The sequence below is a fragment of the Hibiscus syriacus genome, unplaced genomic scaffold, assembly GCF_006381635.1.
Source record: "Hibiscus syriacus cultivar Baekdansim isolate YM2019G1 unplaced genomic scaffold, ASM638163v2 tig00111754_pilon, whole genome shotgun sequence".
NCBI classification, from domain to species: domain Eukaryota; kingdom Viridiplantae; phylum Streptophyta; class Magnoliopsida; order Malvales; family Malvaceae; genus Hibiscus; species Hibiscus syriacus.
Genome location: NW_024063169.1, coordinates 595,794 through 612,979, shown reverse-complemented (window position 1 = coordinate 612,979; position 17,186 = coordinate 595,794). Strand labels below are relative to the sequence as shown.

General features: G+C 33.4%; 1 protein-coding gene across 1 annotated transcript; it reads left to right on the top strand.

Moving 5' to 3' along the window:
- Positions 1-7,980: 7,980 nt before the first annotated feature.
- LOC120169188 (disease susceptibility protein LOV1-like) lies at positions 7,981-13,730 on the top strand. Its single transcript, XM_039177400.1, has 3 exons — positions 7,981-9,189; positions 10,974-13,030; positions 13,592-13,730. The coding sequence occupies exons 1-3, from the start codon at positions 8,154-8,156 to the stop codon at positions 13,661-13,663; spliced, it is 3,165 nt and encodes a 1,054-aa protein (XP_039033331.1). The 5' UTR covers positions 7,981-8,153; the 3' UTR covers positions 13,664-13,730.
- The last annotated feature ends 3,456 nt before the right edge of the window (positions 13,731-17,186 follow it).

The window sequence follows — 17,186 nt, the reverse complement described above, 5'->3', positions numbered from 1 at the left end:
AGATATGGTTATGTATTTTAATCATTGAAATGAAAAGTAATAAAGGAGACAAGGCATAATACTGTATATGAATGAGAGTATGGGTTCGATAAGTGAATTACACTGGGTTGATTTCAACTAAAATGATGTTTATGATTAATTTGATCAGGGCTTACGCCCTAGATTGAAAAGTTGTTACTAATTAGCTGTAAGGGCATGGATGTTAGAGTTATAAGCTTTGAAGGAAAGATAAAGTAAGTTAATCAATTGAGATATGAATCTGGATGTGGTTGTTTATTTTGATCATATAGATATGATATAGGCAAGGAGATAAATATTTATGTGTTTTAAAGAAAGTTTTGATGGAAGAAATAAAAGCAAGATACGATAAGAATGAGGTTCTGTATAAGTGAAGTTGATTAGTAAAGTTATAAAGATATAATGAAGATTGGTAATCAGAGATGAGTTTTAAGTGATAGGATAAGAGTATGTGAACATGAAAGAAAGATATGATTGGTGTATAAGAAGATTTTGATTTATGAAGGAAATGAAAGGATGAAGTTTAAAGAATCAGATGTGATAAAGGTTATGTTGAGATATAGATTATAAGTTTAACTAGAAGTAAGAAAGGTATGTCAGGTGATATGAGAAATTGTTTAGTTATGCAAAGTGTATGTTTAATCAGCTATGATGAAGATTTAAGGTTATGTTTCTTGGTCAAGTGGATGTAGTCAGAGAAATGAAGAAAGATTTATATGTATTAAGGAAGTTTTGGAGTCAGTCAAGTAAGGATGAAATAAAAGTTTGGTTATTCTTGCAAGACAATTGAAGATTGACAAGGAATTTGATTGATTTATGAGTTTGAGTAATAAGAATTAATGTTATTGTCTATCTGATAAGTGACATGATAGGAGATATAAAGTAAAAAGGTAGTCGAATAATTAAAATGATAAGAACCAAGTTATTAATGATGATACAAAAGATTAAGTTCAGAAAGCAGCATGAGAACGTTAGAAGATATGTTATTCTCAGGATGTGCAGTGAAAATTCGAGGACGAATTTTTAAAAGGAGGGGAGATTTGTAACATCCCAAACTATGAGTTAGTGACCAAATTGTAAAGTTTTAGAATTTGGTGACTAAAGTAGAAGAATGGATTAGTTTAGTGATTTATTTGAAAGTATTTCCTAAAAGTTGTTAGTAATTATTAAAGGAACTAAAGGGTAAAATGGTCATTTGATCATTTAAGGAATTAAGAATGTGATAGTTGGGATATATATATATATTTACACGTGGGAGTGTAGGAAACCAAAAACAATGTTTCCATAATTCTCTTCTCCTCCTTTCTTCTTTGTGCGTGAAGCTCCAGCTCAAAGGTGAGTTTCTTAATTAGTTGGTTATTTGTTGAATTAAAAGTTGGGTTATGATTCTTAGGTGATACTTAAGCTTAAGGAAAGCTTAAGTTATCTTAAAATCAAAAGATAAATGAGTTAAGGAAGATTAAAGATTTGGAGTTCTTGAGTGAATTTCCGGAATGGAGTTGATAAGTTGAAATTGAAGTTAAATTTGACTTGTCATCAGCTTAATTAAGAAGTATTAAGTGTTAGAATTGGATTTGAAACATGTGGAAAATAGGGTATGATTCTTGAAGTTCCTAAAGAGGAGAGGATATTAAGGTTAAAGATGAGATAAATGAATATTAATTAGTTTAAGTATGTATATGTAAGTTAGGAATATGAAAGGGGTTGAAATATTAAGGATTTAATCCAAAAAGAATGAATTTTCGGGTTTAAAAAGAGGATTCTGGGCAGAGTGCATCGATGCATATTCATAGTGCACCGATGCATCAAGGTTAAAACCTAGAAATTGTTTGAAGGTGTATCGATGCACATGTAGTGCATCGATGCACTCTTTTAAAATAAAAACATTGAATGCAATTAGTGCATCGATGTATAAGGCATGCATCGATGCATCCCAGTAATAAACAAACACCGAATGTATTTTGTGCACCGATGCACAAGTAGTGCATCGATTCATCGGTAGGGAATGCATCGATACACTGTGCAGTGCATCGATGCATACCTTCATTAAAAGATGAAATGGGCTTTTCTTTTAGCCTAATAAGTGACAATTTAGAAGATATCAATTAGTATACTGATATGTATCAATGTATTATTATGATGTAGATATAGAGTGAAGCTTGTTCCGGAACAATCTAAGGATTAAGATTGATTCAAAGCAAACAAGGCTAAGCTGAGTGCACATTCTTTAGTATATGAGGTTCAATGGAAAATAAGACTTGCGATAAGTCTATTTCCAATAGTGAAAAGCATGAATTCATAGAAGTATGTGTTTGTTATGATTGATATGTGTGCATGAGTATATGTGTTATTGATATGAATATGGTAAGTAAAAGGGATTAATGGTGATGATAAGAATAATAATCAGGATAATGAAATGATAGGTATATGTGAATATATGTATTGATGTGTTTTTGTAGGTATTGTAAGATTATATGTTTATGTGATAACATGATAAGATGACAATGATTTACATATCATATGAACACATGAGAAATGTTATGAGTTATATGAAAGAGAAAGTATATGTGATACGTGAAGGTGAATCATATGTTTATATGAATATGAACTCATATGAGAATTGACATGAACTACGTGATTACATGTATATGTGAATGAAACCATGAGCTTATATGAATATATGACATGGTTACATGAATATGAAAAAGGATATAAAAGATAATGCCCATGTTATGTGTCATGAGAGCTAGGGGTATAGTTGACATGCCAAGAGTCGAGCATCTACGCGGCCCTTCGGGACATATATGTATTCTTTGGAATAGGTGTGAGGTCTTTTGAGACACATACTTGATCCTTGACATATGTATATGATTCTTAAGGAATGATATGTGGTCCTTCGGGATATATATGTATTCTTTGGAACATGTGTGAAGTCTGGTGAGACACATACTTGATCCCTAGTATATGTATATGATTCTTAAAGAATGATATGCGGTCCTTCGGGACATATATGTATTCTTTGCAACATGTGTGAAGTCTGGTGAGCCACATACTTGATCCCTAGTATATGTATATGATTCTTAAGGAATGATATGTGGTCCTTATGGACATTATTATATGGCACTACGGTGCAATTCTACGTGGCACTTCGGTGCAATTATATGTGGTACTTCGGTGCAATTATATGAGCTATGGTGACAGCATTAGTGCACAACCTCTATGTACTCGCATATCTTTAGTTCTCACATGTGTATCATGGGCTATTAAATAGATAATATTAATAAAAATGAAGATGATATTATAGTTGTCTGGGTATACGTGTTTTATGATAGTATATATGGTATATGTTATATGATATACATGAGTTCAGGTTAAGGTATATGTGAATGAGTATCGTTGATTGAAATGATGATATAATAATAAGTCTATAAGATATATGATATGGACATAAGATATCATAGGAACATGAGATAAGAGATATGAATGATAATGACATATATGTATGTATATATATTTGTTACATGTAAAAGTATGAGTTGTATGAAATGATAGTAGTAATTGTTTATGTATGATTATTAGTTACTGTTTACCTTATATGTTTATTGCCTCACTAAGTATTTGACTTAGTGTGTAAGTGATTTACACGTAGGTTTCGAGAAGAGTAAAGAGCAATGTGGAGAAAGACATGTCAGTTCTCCTTACTAAAGGTCAGATCAGAAAAGAGGTGAATAATATGTATTTTAGTATATAAAGTTCTAGTTGGCATGTTTTCAAAAGAATATATTGTTTAAGCTATGAACAATTTTATAAATGTTTTGAATAGTTATATGTAAATAAATAAGTGAAATATACACGCTCTGATTGGTTTTGTAATAATGAAAATGTCTTTTATGTAAATTAGTCATTTATATGTTATAAATGTTTTAAATTACTCACTATTTTATACAAGTACATGTTTTAAAAGGTTATCGTGACACCTCGGATTCGTATTTGGGTCAGATACGGGTTGGGGTGTTACACTTAAGGTCTTTAATACCGAGTCCTCCCTCAGATTTAAGGCAGCAAGCATTATGCCAGCTAACACAAGCTCCAGTTGCTGTTTTATCAGCTCATTTCCAGAAAAAACGGGAGCATAATTGTTCTACCTTTTTAAGAGCAGAGTGAGGCAGGAATAATTGCCTACACCAGTAGTTGGTGATGCTAAATAAAACAACTCTAATTAATTCCAATCTGCCTGCATAGGTAAGAGACTTAGTAGACCAATGGATTAACCGAGCTTTAATATTATCAATGAGGACCAAACAGTCATTCTCAGAAATTTTCCTAGTAACTAAAGGAATACCAAGGTATCTCACAGGGAAGGACCCAATTTTAAAATCAGTGAGCAAATGGATTTCCTCAAGAATAGAGAGAGACATACCAGCAACAAAAAGTTCACATTTAGAGGCATTAAGTTTTAGGCCAAACATTTCATAGAACATGTCTAAAACACTTGTTACCCCAATAACAGAATCAGTAGACCCTTTGCAGAAAATAAGGAGGTCATCAGTAAAGGAAAGGTGAGTGAGACCAATTATTTTACATTTAGGATGGTAATCAAAAATATTTTTTGCAGCTGCTAAGTTTAAGAGTTTAGAAAGAATATTCATGGAGAGAACAAATAACATAGGAGAAAGGGGTCACATTGTCTTATACCTTTAGCCCCCTTAAAGTAACCAATTAAACTCCCATTGAAAGCAACAAAATATCAAGCAGTAGTGAAACATAATTCAATCCAAGTTATAAAGATGCTAGGAAGACCAATGGCTTTCAAAGTGGCTGAAAGGAATCCCCAATGAAGGGAATCAAAGGCTTTGTGAAGATCAATTTTAAGGGAGCATCTAGGAGAGATGTTCTTCCTGTTATAGCCTCTAACCAATTCTTGAGCAAGGAGTGTATTGTCTACAATACTTCTCCCTTTTATAAAAGCAGTTTGATTGAGAGTGACTAGCTCAGGAATAAGGTTGGTCAATCTACAAACCAGAATCTTAGTGATGGCTTTATAGAAAACAAAGCAACAAGAGATAGGCCTAAAATCCTTAACTTTTCCAGGGTTAGGAATTTTGGGCACAAGAGCAATAATTGTTGCATTGAAGGCAGGAAGGAGAAAAGAGTCTTGAAAGAATTGTTTCATGGCAACATTAACATCATTACGAATGATAGACCATGACTTTTTGAAAAATAAAGGGGTATAACCATCAGGGCCAGGAGATTTGTCATTTCCTTGGCTGAAGAAAGCTTCTTTGATTTCCTCATTGGAGATCTCCTTAACAAGATCTTCGAATTTTTCAGTAGGCAAAGAAAGCTGAAGGATGTCTTTTAATATGTTAGGATCAGGAGCTTTCACTGCAGGATCATTGGTACCCAGCAGGTTGGAGAAATAGTTAGTCACCTCGTGTGACATTGAATCAAAAGATTCCATTCTATTTCCTTGGTCATCGATCAAAATTCTAATGGTGTCTCTTTTATGATTTAGGGTTATAGCAGAGTGAATTTTTTTTGTACATTTATCCCCCTCTTTTAGCCATAAAATCTTGGCCTTCTGTTTTAAAAATAAAAATTCGGCATCCTCAAGGTTCTTAAGGTCTGTTTGAAGTTGAATAATCTTGTCGATGACATCCTCACCATTTAAGGATCTGATTTGCTGGTGTTCCAGCTCAGATTTCTTTTAATTGACTCTAGCAATAAGGTTGCTATAACATGAATGGTTGAGAATCTTAAGGCTAGTTTTAAGACGTTTTAACTTAGAGAAAAGAATCTGCATCGGATTACCTTGGGTTGGATTTTGCCAAGACTGATTGACCACACTTAAGAAGCTAGGATGTTGAGTCCAGAAGTTAAAGAACTTGAAAGGTTTTGGTCTGTTGTTATGAATTTCTTTTGATAGCCAGACCATAGCCATACAGTGATCTGAGACACCAGGAGCGATAAATTCGACATGAGAGGATTTAAAGAAGTTAACCCAATTACTATTGACAATGAATCTATCTAGTTTTCTGGCAAGGAAGGAGTTCTGTTGTTTGTTACTCCAAGTGAATTGGGGACCAAAGAAAGGGTGATCAATGAGTTCCAGGTCAGAAAGAATTTCTTGGAAGTCTCTCATGTCTGAAGAAATAATAGGACCCAGAAGATCAATGTCAGAACTCTCATTAGGATGCAGAGTTACATTGAAGTCACCCCCGATGATCCAAGGATAATGGCCAATATTGGAATCCAAGTCTCGAAAATGCTGCCAGAGAGATCTTCTAACCACACCATCATTACTGCCATACATAGCAGTAATGACTAGGGGGAACCAGAATAATTACCCTTAATGGATATACACTGATCAGAGGAATGGATAACAGAGAAATCAAGGGTAGTTTTCCATAAGATCCAAATTCTACCATTGGCAGCATTATCGTAGTTAGAGCAAGCTTTCCAACTGGTGAATTTTCTACTTAGAATATTTTCAGATTTATATTCTTTGACTCTAACGTTGATAAGGTTGAACCAACTATTGGAGGTATTGAAATGTTACAAGAAAATGAGATGCATCTCCCCAAATATTCGACTGTAACTAAGGAAACTGCTGAAAAAATTATTTTTGATAGTAGTAACATTGAATACTTTAGTTTCTTCTGCTGAAATCCTCGCAAGTACTGATTTAACTATCCCTTCTACTGATAAAGACGATAACACATATGTAGTTACTGATCTAACTACTTCCTCTTCGTTTGACAAAGTAGAAAACTCTCATGAAGCTCCTAAAAGAGGAAGGGGTAGGCCATTCAAAGACAAATCCAAAGCTTCTTTTTCAGCCTCATCAAACTTATTTGATATACTTAGCGTAGCTGAAGACATAATCCCTGCTAATGAAGGTTAACCTAGAAAACCTCGAGCTTCCTCTTTAGGAGTATCTGCTATAATTCATGAACTAAAATCCAAAAAGAAAGATAAAACGAGGATTGTAAAAAATAATGTAACTGGTTGTAAAGGGGCATCCCCTGTTACTCCTCAATGATCATTGGTTTTTGGAATGTTCGAGGACTTAACTGTCCTCAAAAACAAGGAAGAGTCCTTAACAGAGTTACTAAAAAAATATAAACTTTATTTAAATCAATTTGAATTAAATATTTATTGAAATTTTAACTAGTCAAGGTTAAGATACTAACGAAATCGACTGATAGATCGAATATTAATTTTTAATTAAATTAAAATAAAAGTTTGGCCTTTATTACCTATTAATTCATCTCACAAAAATAATTGCTTGGTCTTCGCCTAGTTTTCGATTAAATAAGACCGGTGATGAAGACTTTTGAAAAAGACGTTTTATTTTCTAAAGTGATATTTAAAATCTTCTCTCGAAGTCTTTCTTTTTCTCAATTATATAAGACTGGTTGTTTGTCTTCTTTCTTTTCACACTATATATTACTTTATTTAGATTAATTTATCAATAGATCAAATACTAATAATTAATTAAAAAATATATTACAACCAAAATAATAATCCATAAATATATCAAATTAACATATTATAATTATTCTTGAAAAATATTGATAATATATAATTAATCTTTAAAAAATAGAAATTGTTCACAAACTTATCAAATAGATTTAAACTTTATTTAAATCAATTTGATTTAAATATTTACTGAACTTTTGGCTAGTTGCACTTAAGATACTCACGAAATCGACTGATAGATCGAATATTAATTTTTAATTAAATTAAAATAAAAGTCTGGCCTTTATTACCTATTAATTCATCTCACGAAAATAATTGCTTGGTCTTCGCCTGGTTTTTCAATTAAATAAGACCGCTGATGAAGACTTTTGAAAAAGACGTTTATTTTCTAAGGGGATATTTAAAATCCTCTCTCGAAGTCTTTCTTTCTCTCAATTATACAAGACTGGTTGTTTGTCTTCCTTCTTTTCACACCTTAACATCAAATATTGCATCCCTTCCTCACTAGTGAATACTTTGTGCATATTAATTGACCTTATTGCCGCTAAGAGTCTAAAACATTTGAGCTCTGATTTCCAATTGTTTTACGAGAATTGCTTCTTTCCATAAACATTTTGAAGAAATTTCTGAGCACAGGAAAAGAGTTCACTATCATGGCTTGGTCAGCTGTGGCATCTGCAGGGAAAACAATCGGCAAGCTGCTAACCGACGAGGCAGTCTACCTATGGGGCGTGGAAAAGCAAGTCGATCGTTTGCAATCTGAGCTCAAGTGGATGCAAAGCTCATTGCTGGAGGCCGATGTTAAACAGCATGACGACGAGAGGATTCGTCTTTTGGTTGCAGAAATCAGAGAGCTTGCCTATGATGCCGAGGATGTTATCGAGGATTTCGCTCTCAGGATTGGGTCCAAAAAGAAGGCTGGTCTTTCCGGTTGCATCAAAAGATCCGCCTGCCTCTTGAAAGATGGATGGACGCTCCACGAAACACGTTCAAAGATCGAGGAAATCTTTGAGAAAATACTCGACTTGGTCCGACGATTACAAGTGTATGGCGTGAAGGGATTGAGGGATGGAGATGGGTCGAGTTCTTTCATTGCAAAGCAGGAGTTAAGGCGGCCTTATCCTCATATTATAGATCAAAATTATGTTGAGCGAAATGATGGCGACATAGAGAAATTGGTTTCAAAACTTGTCGAGGAGGGAACTCCATGCATGGTTGTTTCCATAAATGGAATTGGTGGTCTGGGGAAGACCACTCTTGCCAAGAAACTATATCATCACAGCCGAGTTACAAGCCATTTCAGGCACAGAGCTTTTGTATATGTCTCTCAACAATTTCAAACTAGAAGAGTTTGGGAAGACATTCTGTCTGGTTTGGGAAATTTTGGTGAAAATGACAGGAAGCTGAACAATGAGGCATTAGCAAGCAAGCTGTCTGACTTGTTGAAACTTGAAAAATGTTTGGTAATACTGGATGATGTTTGGAGCAGCGAGGCTTGGGATCGCCTCAAACCTGCGTTTCCAGTTGCAAGGGGCATCCATAGCAATAGTAAGATATTGCTCACCTCTCGAAACAAGGAGATAGTTTCCCAAACAGATGCAAGCGTTTATTTGTATGAGTTGCCAATTTTGAACGATGAAGAAAGTTGGGAATTGTTTCAAAAAATTGCGTTTCCTTCAGATTCTACAGGTACGTATGTGTACATTGCAAAGTTATTTACCATCATATATGTATATACCTATATTCTACTCTATACCTTAAACTTATTTTTTAGGTTGTTTCATTAGATTTTTGACAACAAATCAATTTCTTTTTAAATAATATGTATTTGGAAAACTATATTATACTTGGATTTGAGTATAATTATACATGAGTGGCATGCTAGCTAATCATTGTAATTAGTGAGTTCCAAATTAGCTGTAATTGAAGCTTTTAAATTATAGTCTCCTATTCTTAGAGAGTGAGAATTGAAGGAAATATATTTTAATAATGATAATTTCTAAACATTTTATTCATTTTTAATTAATAAATCTCACTTAATGTGTGTAACTATATTTTATTAATTAATATATCTTGAAAATTAAAATTAATTGTAATTAATAGAAATTGCAATTAATGATACTTTCTTATAATTATACTGTGACGTCCAAACATGTCATTAGTGCAGATTAAATAAACAAGGCCTTATAAATTTAATATCTTTATATTATATTTTTTAAAAATAATATAAGTAATTGTAACACAAAAATAATATAAGTAATACTGTTAGAACTAATTAGTAATAATAAATTAAAATATTTTACATAGATAATATACATAGATAAATTTTTTTGACAAATTTTATATCTAATCTTAACCCTACCTAAGGAAGGGGAAAGGAAGGGAAGTACTCCTATTGGGTCTAGGAAGAGAACAAAGATGAAATTTGATCAACCAACTAAATATGCTTGTTCACGTAAATAAAAAAATTATATCATTAATTCTTTATATATATATATTATGCTTTTTCTTAAGTAGTTTATGCGACTATGTGTTCAATCAAGACAAACATATAAATTATAGCTTGATTTGGACATATTTTGCAATAATTTGAACATATTTTCTAGCTTCAAAGATATTTAACAATAATAACAAATACGTATAATTAATTTTTTGATTGGGATAATAATTAATTATATGAGAGTGTAATTAATTATACTTTTTTATAATTATTATGTGGCGTCCAAATATATCCTTAATATTAATTAAATAAACAAATTTGCAAAATTTTAAGTAGCAGTCAGGATTACATATACCTAAATGTGAGTAATAGGTAGATTTAATATTTTTGTATTATATTGTGAAATAATATAAGTAATACTATTAGAAATAAGTTGTAATAATAGATTAAAACATATTATATAGATAATTATATCAGGAATCGTTGAAGTGTATATATATATATATTCTATCTTAAGTAGTTTATGCGACTTTATGTTAAAGCAAGACATATAAACTATGCTTGAAAATTCTTTTTTGACATTTGCAATAATTTGAATATATTTTCTAGCTTCGAAGATATTTAACAATGATAACAAAATATAATTAATTGTTTGATTGAGGTAATAAACTTAACGTATATAATATATATAAAAAAAGATAATCATAGATAAGTATTATTTTCTAAGAGATTCTCCTGGCAACTAATCAACTTAGCTGCCATTTAAAAAATATATATATTTTATTTATGATTAAATAGTTGCACTTGTTCCATAGTGTAGGAACTTCTTAATATCTCTGGATCATCTACTTTCTAATTTCTCCTATTATTTAAAGAAAATAAAACTATAGGTGGACCACTATTATTCTAGGTGTTCAAAACAATGTTCATTCCAAATGTATTTATAGAAATTTTTACCTATGAAAATCTATATAAAAAAAGATGTTGATTCCTGATTTAGAGTAGTAATCATTGAGCCCTTCGTATTGTGCAGATAAAACGGTTGATGGTGAGATAAAGGAGTTCAGGCAAGACAAGGGCAAACGACGTGCAGATGATACGGTTGATGGTGAGATAAAGGAGTTGGGACAAGACAAGGGTAGACAATGTGCTGATGATACAGTTGATGATAAGAAAAAGAAGTTGGGACAAGACAAGGGTAAACGACGTGTAGATGATACGGTTGATGATAAGAAAAAGGAGTTGGGACAAGACGAGGGTAAACAATGTGCTGATGATAAGAAAAAAGAGTTGGGAAAAGTAATGGTTGAACAATGTGGAGGGTTGCCATTAGCCATAATTTTGTTGGGAGGAATTTTGGCTAATAAAAGCTCATTGGATGAATGGCAAAAGGTGAGTGAAAATGTTAAATCATACTTGAATAGAAGCAAAGTCCAAGGCCAAGGAACTAGGGAAGTGTTAGCCTTAAGCTATGATGATTTACCTGCCCATTTAAGATCCTGTTTTCTTTATTTAAGCCATTTCCCAGAGGATTATCAGATAGAGGCAGAAAGATTGATTCAATTATGGGTTGCTGAAGGTATAGTTTCATCAACGGAAGAAGGGGACGGGGAGTGGGGAGTCGCAGAAGATGTGGCAGAGAATTACTTAACGGAGCTTGCGGAAAGGTGCATGATTCAAGTACGAGACAGAGACGTTGTAACCTCAAAGGTCGAAACAATTCAGATGCATGACCTAATAAGAGACCTTTGCTTGTCAAAAGCAAAAGAAGAGAACTTCGTCTTCATTGTAGATGAGTCAAATGCATTCTCGTTGTCCACAATTCGAAAGGTTCGCAGAGTTTCTATGCACGAGCTCTTTGAGACAAAGTACATTAGATGTCCAAATCTTCGATCACTTTCCTTCTTTAATAAAAGGTATCTTAATGAGTTATTTCGGTTAGAAACACCGTCGGCCTGTTTAGAAGGTGGTCCATTCAGTGGGCTGAGTTGTTTTTGGTATATTTGGGCTGCATATATTAGTTTTCTAAAAGCTCGGGGATTTTGGGTACATATATTCATCAATTTGAAATTGCTCAGAGTTCTAAACTATGAAGGGCGGAAAACATATGCGGATTGCAAGTTAATCGGTGATATTGGGAATCTCATTCATTTAAGATTCTTGAGTCTAGTAGGAATCGTATTCAGAAGTACAAAATTGCCATCATCTCTGGGAAACTTAAGATGCTTGCAAACCTTGGATTTACAAATTCGTGTAAAGGATATCCACGTACCTGACGTGATATGGAGGATGGAGGAACTGAGACATCTATATCTCCCTTACTGTTGTGATGACAAAACAAAGTTGAGGTTGGATACTTTGAGAAAGCTCCTCACATTAGTGAACTTCAAAACCAAGAATTGTTATCTGAAGGATCTTAGCAACATGACAAAGCTTAGAGAGTTGCTGATTCAAGGGCCTTTCGAGATTGAAGATTTTAACGTGGAGGAGTTGGACAATAATCCACCCATAATCCGAAGTAAATATCTTCACACCTTGTATATTTTTAGTGAGAGAATAGATATAAGACATTTGACACGCCTCCTCTCAAGCTGCGTTAGCATTTGTAAGTTGACAATACGAGCGGTGATAAGTAAGTTGCCAGAGCACTTGTCTTCAAATCTCGCTTACATAAACTTGGAGCGTTGCATGCTTCAGGAAGATCCAATGCCAACACTAGAGAAGCTGCCTAACTTAAGGTTTCTTAAGTTCGTTAGGAAACCTTTCATTGGAAAGCAAATGTGTTGCTCTGCAAAAGGTTTTCCTAAGCTGGAGTCTTTGAGCCTTTGTGGTCTTAAGAAGCTGGAGCAGTGGAAGGTGGATAAAGGAGCCATGCCTTGTCTTCAACGATTGGAGATTGAATACTGTAAAATTTTAGAGATGCTTCCAGATGAATTGAGGTTCATTACAACCCTCCAAGAACTGGAGATTAGATCAATGCCAAAGGAATTCCATGACAAAGTGGTGCAAGGAGGACAAGATTCCGACAAAGTCCAAAATTCTCCGTCATATTCCAGGACATACAAACGGCGATATACCACTAACTCGGAGGTAATTTCTAAATCTCTGTTATAGGAAATGCTCAATCCTTTTATATTTATTCACAGCTATATGCTTTGCACATTTAGATCCTAATTTGAAGCACATAGTTATTCCGGCAAGATCTACCTTCTGTTCTTATCCTCTGTTTTAACTCCAATTAAGCAGTTATAGTTCATTCCAATGAGCTTAGACAAATTCTCATTGTAGATAAATGAATTGAACATAAATATTAAGATCACTCAATTTTGTAAGTCTGAAATCAAGAATCTGAGTTTGGTTTTCTTTCCTCTTCTTTTTTAAAAAAATTTTCAGAGAGGAGACGGGTTGTGTATTTGGATTTGATCCATGGAAAAGCTAATCGTCCGTTTTCCAACCAGTTGTCTTAATTAAACATGATTCATGGCTGCTGCAACTTCAATTTTTCTTCTCAATATTTGAATTTTTCCTTCCAAAACAAATCTGTATCTTTTTGTATTCTAAATCTTTAATGTTTTCTTCACAATTGAATAAATTTTCTTCTGAAATTGACTTTTTCCCCTGTGATATTTTCTTATTCTTCTTCTTCTACAGGGAAAGAAGGAATTATATGGAAAATTGTGTTGTCGTTTGTTTAAGAATTGGTGTGAGATTATTATTTTGTAAGATTGTGGTGTATGGTGTGGATTCTATTGCTTGTTGACATGAGATTGGCTTTCAACTTCAGATTAGATTTGGGTGTTGTGGTGTGTTATTTTCAATTCCTTTGAGCTTTAGGATTGGTTGTTTGAATTGTAATCCATTGCCGTTTAAGCCAACATGTTGGCCTTGTTGGGTGATGAATTGGTTAAATAGTAAAGAGACCTTCGGTTATTTCTCTGTTTCCAATGATTGTAAATGTTCAAAACTAGCATAATACACCTCACAATGTCTATGGCGCTGCCTATTGAAGTGTCTATCGTGAAGATGCTTTAAACATCTTTAAATTAGTGGTGTGTGCATGTGATAATGATATACATATACCATTTTTTTCTTTAATAAAGAATTTATAGACCAACCCTTAGGTTTATTATCGATTTCGTTGGCTATCGACTTCATAAATAAAATTTAATGCCAACATTTTGTCGACTTCCTCTCATGCCTCCTAGAACTTTTCTGTTGTCAATTCTCTTTTTATTGCCATTAATTCGGAAAATTTAGAAAAAAAATAACACTCTCTTGTATTATTAAAGTCATTTGATAGGTTTAAAAAATATTTATTTGTTAAATGAGAAAATATAACTAATTAAGAATAAGATGTTTCGGAGTGGAATTGTTTTATGAATATTATGTTCTCAATCATTCCTCCTAAGCCAACATCTTACTGGAGCAGTGGTTTAATTGTGTTGGTAATAGCATCTCTATTTTTCACCTCATCGTGTTTTTGTAAATCTTTCTTTTCCCTTAATTAAAGACTGACCTTTATTACATGCTAATTCATCCCACAAATTCAATATTTAGTCTTCGTCTAATTTTTCAATTAAATAAGACCGGAGATGAAGACTTTTTAAAGAAATTTGTTTCATTTTCTAAAATTATATTTAAAATTATCATTCGAAGTAATCCATTTTACCAGTTAAATAAGACTGGTTGTTTATCTTCCTACTCTTCACACCCAAAATAAATATATTAAAAGAAACCCTTTTGTTTTATTGTACGGTCAACTGGCCAATGGTTGTTAATCTTTTGTTTTATTGTTTAGTTAATCCTAACTCTACCTAAATGGAAGGAGGAAGGAGGAAGGAGGAAGGAGGAAGGAGGAAGGAGGAAGGAGGAAGGAGGAAGGAGGAAGGAAGAAGGAAGGAACTCCTAGTGAGTCTATAACTCATAAACTAAGAGAATATGAGGGAACAAAGATGAACAACTTGATCAACCGACTAAATATTTGTTCACGTAAATAAAAAATATATATCTTTAATCCTTGATATATATATTATGCTTAGTTTCTTAAGTAGTTTATGCGACTCTGTGTTCAAGCAAGACAAACATATAAATTATAGCTTGATTTGGACATATTTTTGCAATAATTTGGACATATTTTCTAGCTTCAAAGATATTTAACAATGATAACAAATACGTATAATTAATTGTTTGATTGGGATAATAATTTTGATTAATATAGACATAAATCTTAGTCAAAATGGTTCACCTACCTCATTTTTTATCCAACATTTGCAAATTCCCCTTCTCCAATTTTAAAATTCCTTGGCTTGTAAATAAAAAAATAGAAATTTGGCTGTTTCTGCATGCTTAACTTATTCAATATAAAGACAAAATTAATCATAATAATTAGATAATTATTTTTTTTCAGGTTCTTGATAACCTTTTATTTTTTTAATAAATCTAACGTAAATAGAAGGTAATGTATATTTAAAGATACTAAAAATGTAAATATCACATTTTCTCTAAAAGTTCTCCTGACCCTTTTCATTAAATAATTGTACTCGGCCATGGTGTAAGAAATTTTTGATAGAACTATAACGAATTTTTCCAACATTTTTTAATATCTTTGGATCATCTGCTTTCTAATTCAGTCCATGGTCGGGTCGGATCAACGGTTGGATCAAGTCAAATGGGTTAACTCAATTCGGTCTGGACGGTTCGGTTCAATGGTTTGGACGGTTCAGTTCAACGATTTAACCGGTCAAATCGATTTTGCTATCAAAACTCTTCCACACGTATAGTGGCGGAGCGTTTGGGTGTGGGACAGCCTCGGTGGCCCGAATCACACCAAACTTTCCAGAATCACAATTTAAGGTGTGATGGGTCCATTACGGATGTTGGTTCGCGACGGTGAGTGGTGGAAATGTAGCGGAAAAGAGTTTGACATCGGCCAAACATTTCCTTCTCTACATCTTGTAAACGACGATGACCCATGTGGCGGTGTAGGGCTCGACCGGTTCAGGACAACGTAGGGAGCAAGTTGACGTGGGCGGTGCATACCACGACGGCAGTGATCAACGGCGACGACGTGAGGAGATTCAAAGTCTTCTCTTTCCCTTCACAACCGGTGATCGACGAAGGCACGATGAAGGAATGGGTTTTCTTGGGACAATGAGGGGATTACGATGGAGGCAACAGTGACGACCATGTTGGGGCAGTTTCTCGACGGTGATGATTTCCGGGTGAAAAAGGGAGAGATTGGGGAAAGACTTGCGACTGAAAGACAAAAGAGGAAAAAAAAACTAAAATTTTATAATCATATACCTAGGTTTAGGTTTTCAAAATGGATTAAACACCTAAACAGTCGTTGCACTTCTCATAGTTTAAGAAAAAGATTATAAATTCCTTTGAAAATTCAACTTAGTCCTCAAAATTAGTAAAATTTAAAATAATCTCAAATTTAGGTTGTGACAACTCTCCCCTCCTTAAAGAAATTCCGTCCTCGAAATTTACAAGACCATCAATAGTTTCTCTACTCTTAGTCTTTATACACTTACAAATTCTTCACAAGGATCTGACACCCATGTCATGTAACACTCACAGACCGATACGGGTGACCCGATCCGATCCAAGGTGTCACGTTAGGGCCATCGAAGCAACTCATCGTAAAAATCCCAGAAAATTAAAATTTTTGTTAAAACATGTAAAATCATAAAAACAATTTATAAACACAAAAGTAAATTTAACAATATTCAAAAAATAAAACAGATTCCAGACTCGGATATAAAAATAAAATACAAGCTACATGTTCCTAATTACATGCACCATACTCCGCAAGCAACGCAAGTGAAACTCCCTTACTGATGTCTATATTTGCAATGGTTCAATTCTTTTAACCTGAAATAGTGAGTAACAGAGTGAGCTTTAGTAAGCTCAGTAATACAATACTACCAAATGATGCTGAAGGACATGCATATAATAGGTAAGTATAATTTTCCTTATTAGAGTTTTGTTAGGAGCAGAGGTCCCACTAATATTTCAAGTAGTAAAAGGCATGAAGCTTTCAGTTCAAAGTAAACGTTCAGAGGACTAGGTTCAGGAGATCAGAATAGGGTGTATAGTGTGTTCCCATAAAACCAGTGAAAATGTACATATCTTTTTAAAAATAGTAGCATTTTAAAACTTATTTTTTTAAAAATATAGTAAGACCCTCCAACTGAACACCAATATGTAGTTCCCTAGAACTGCATCTATAAGGACTTACCCT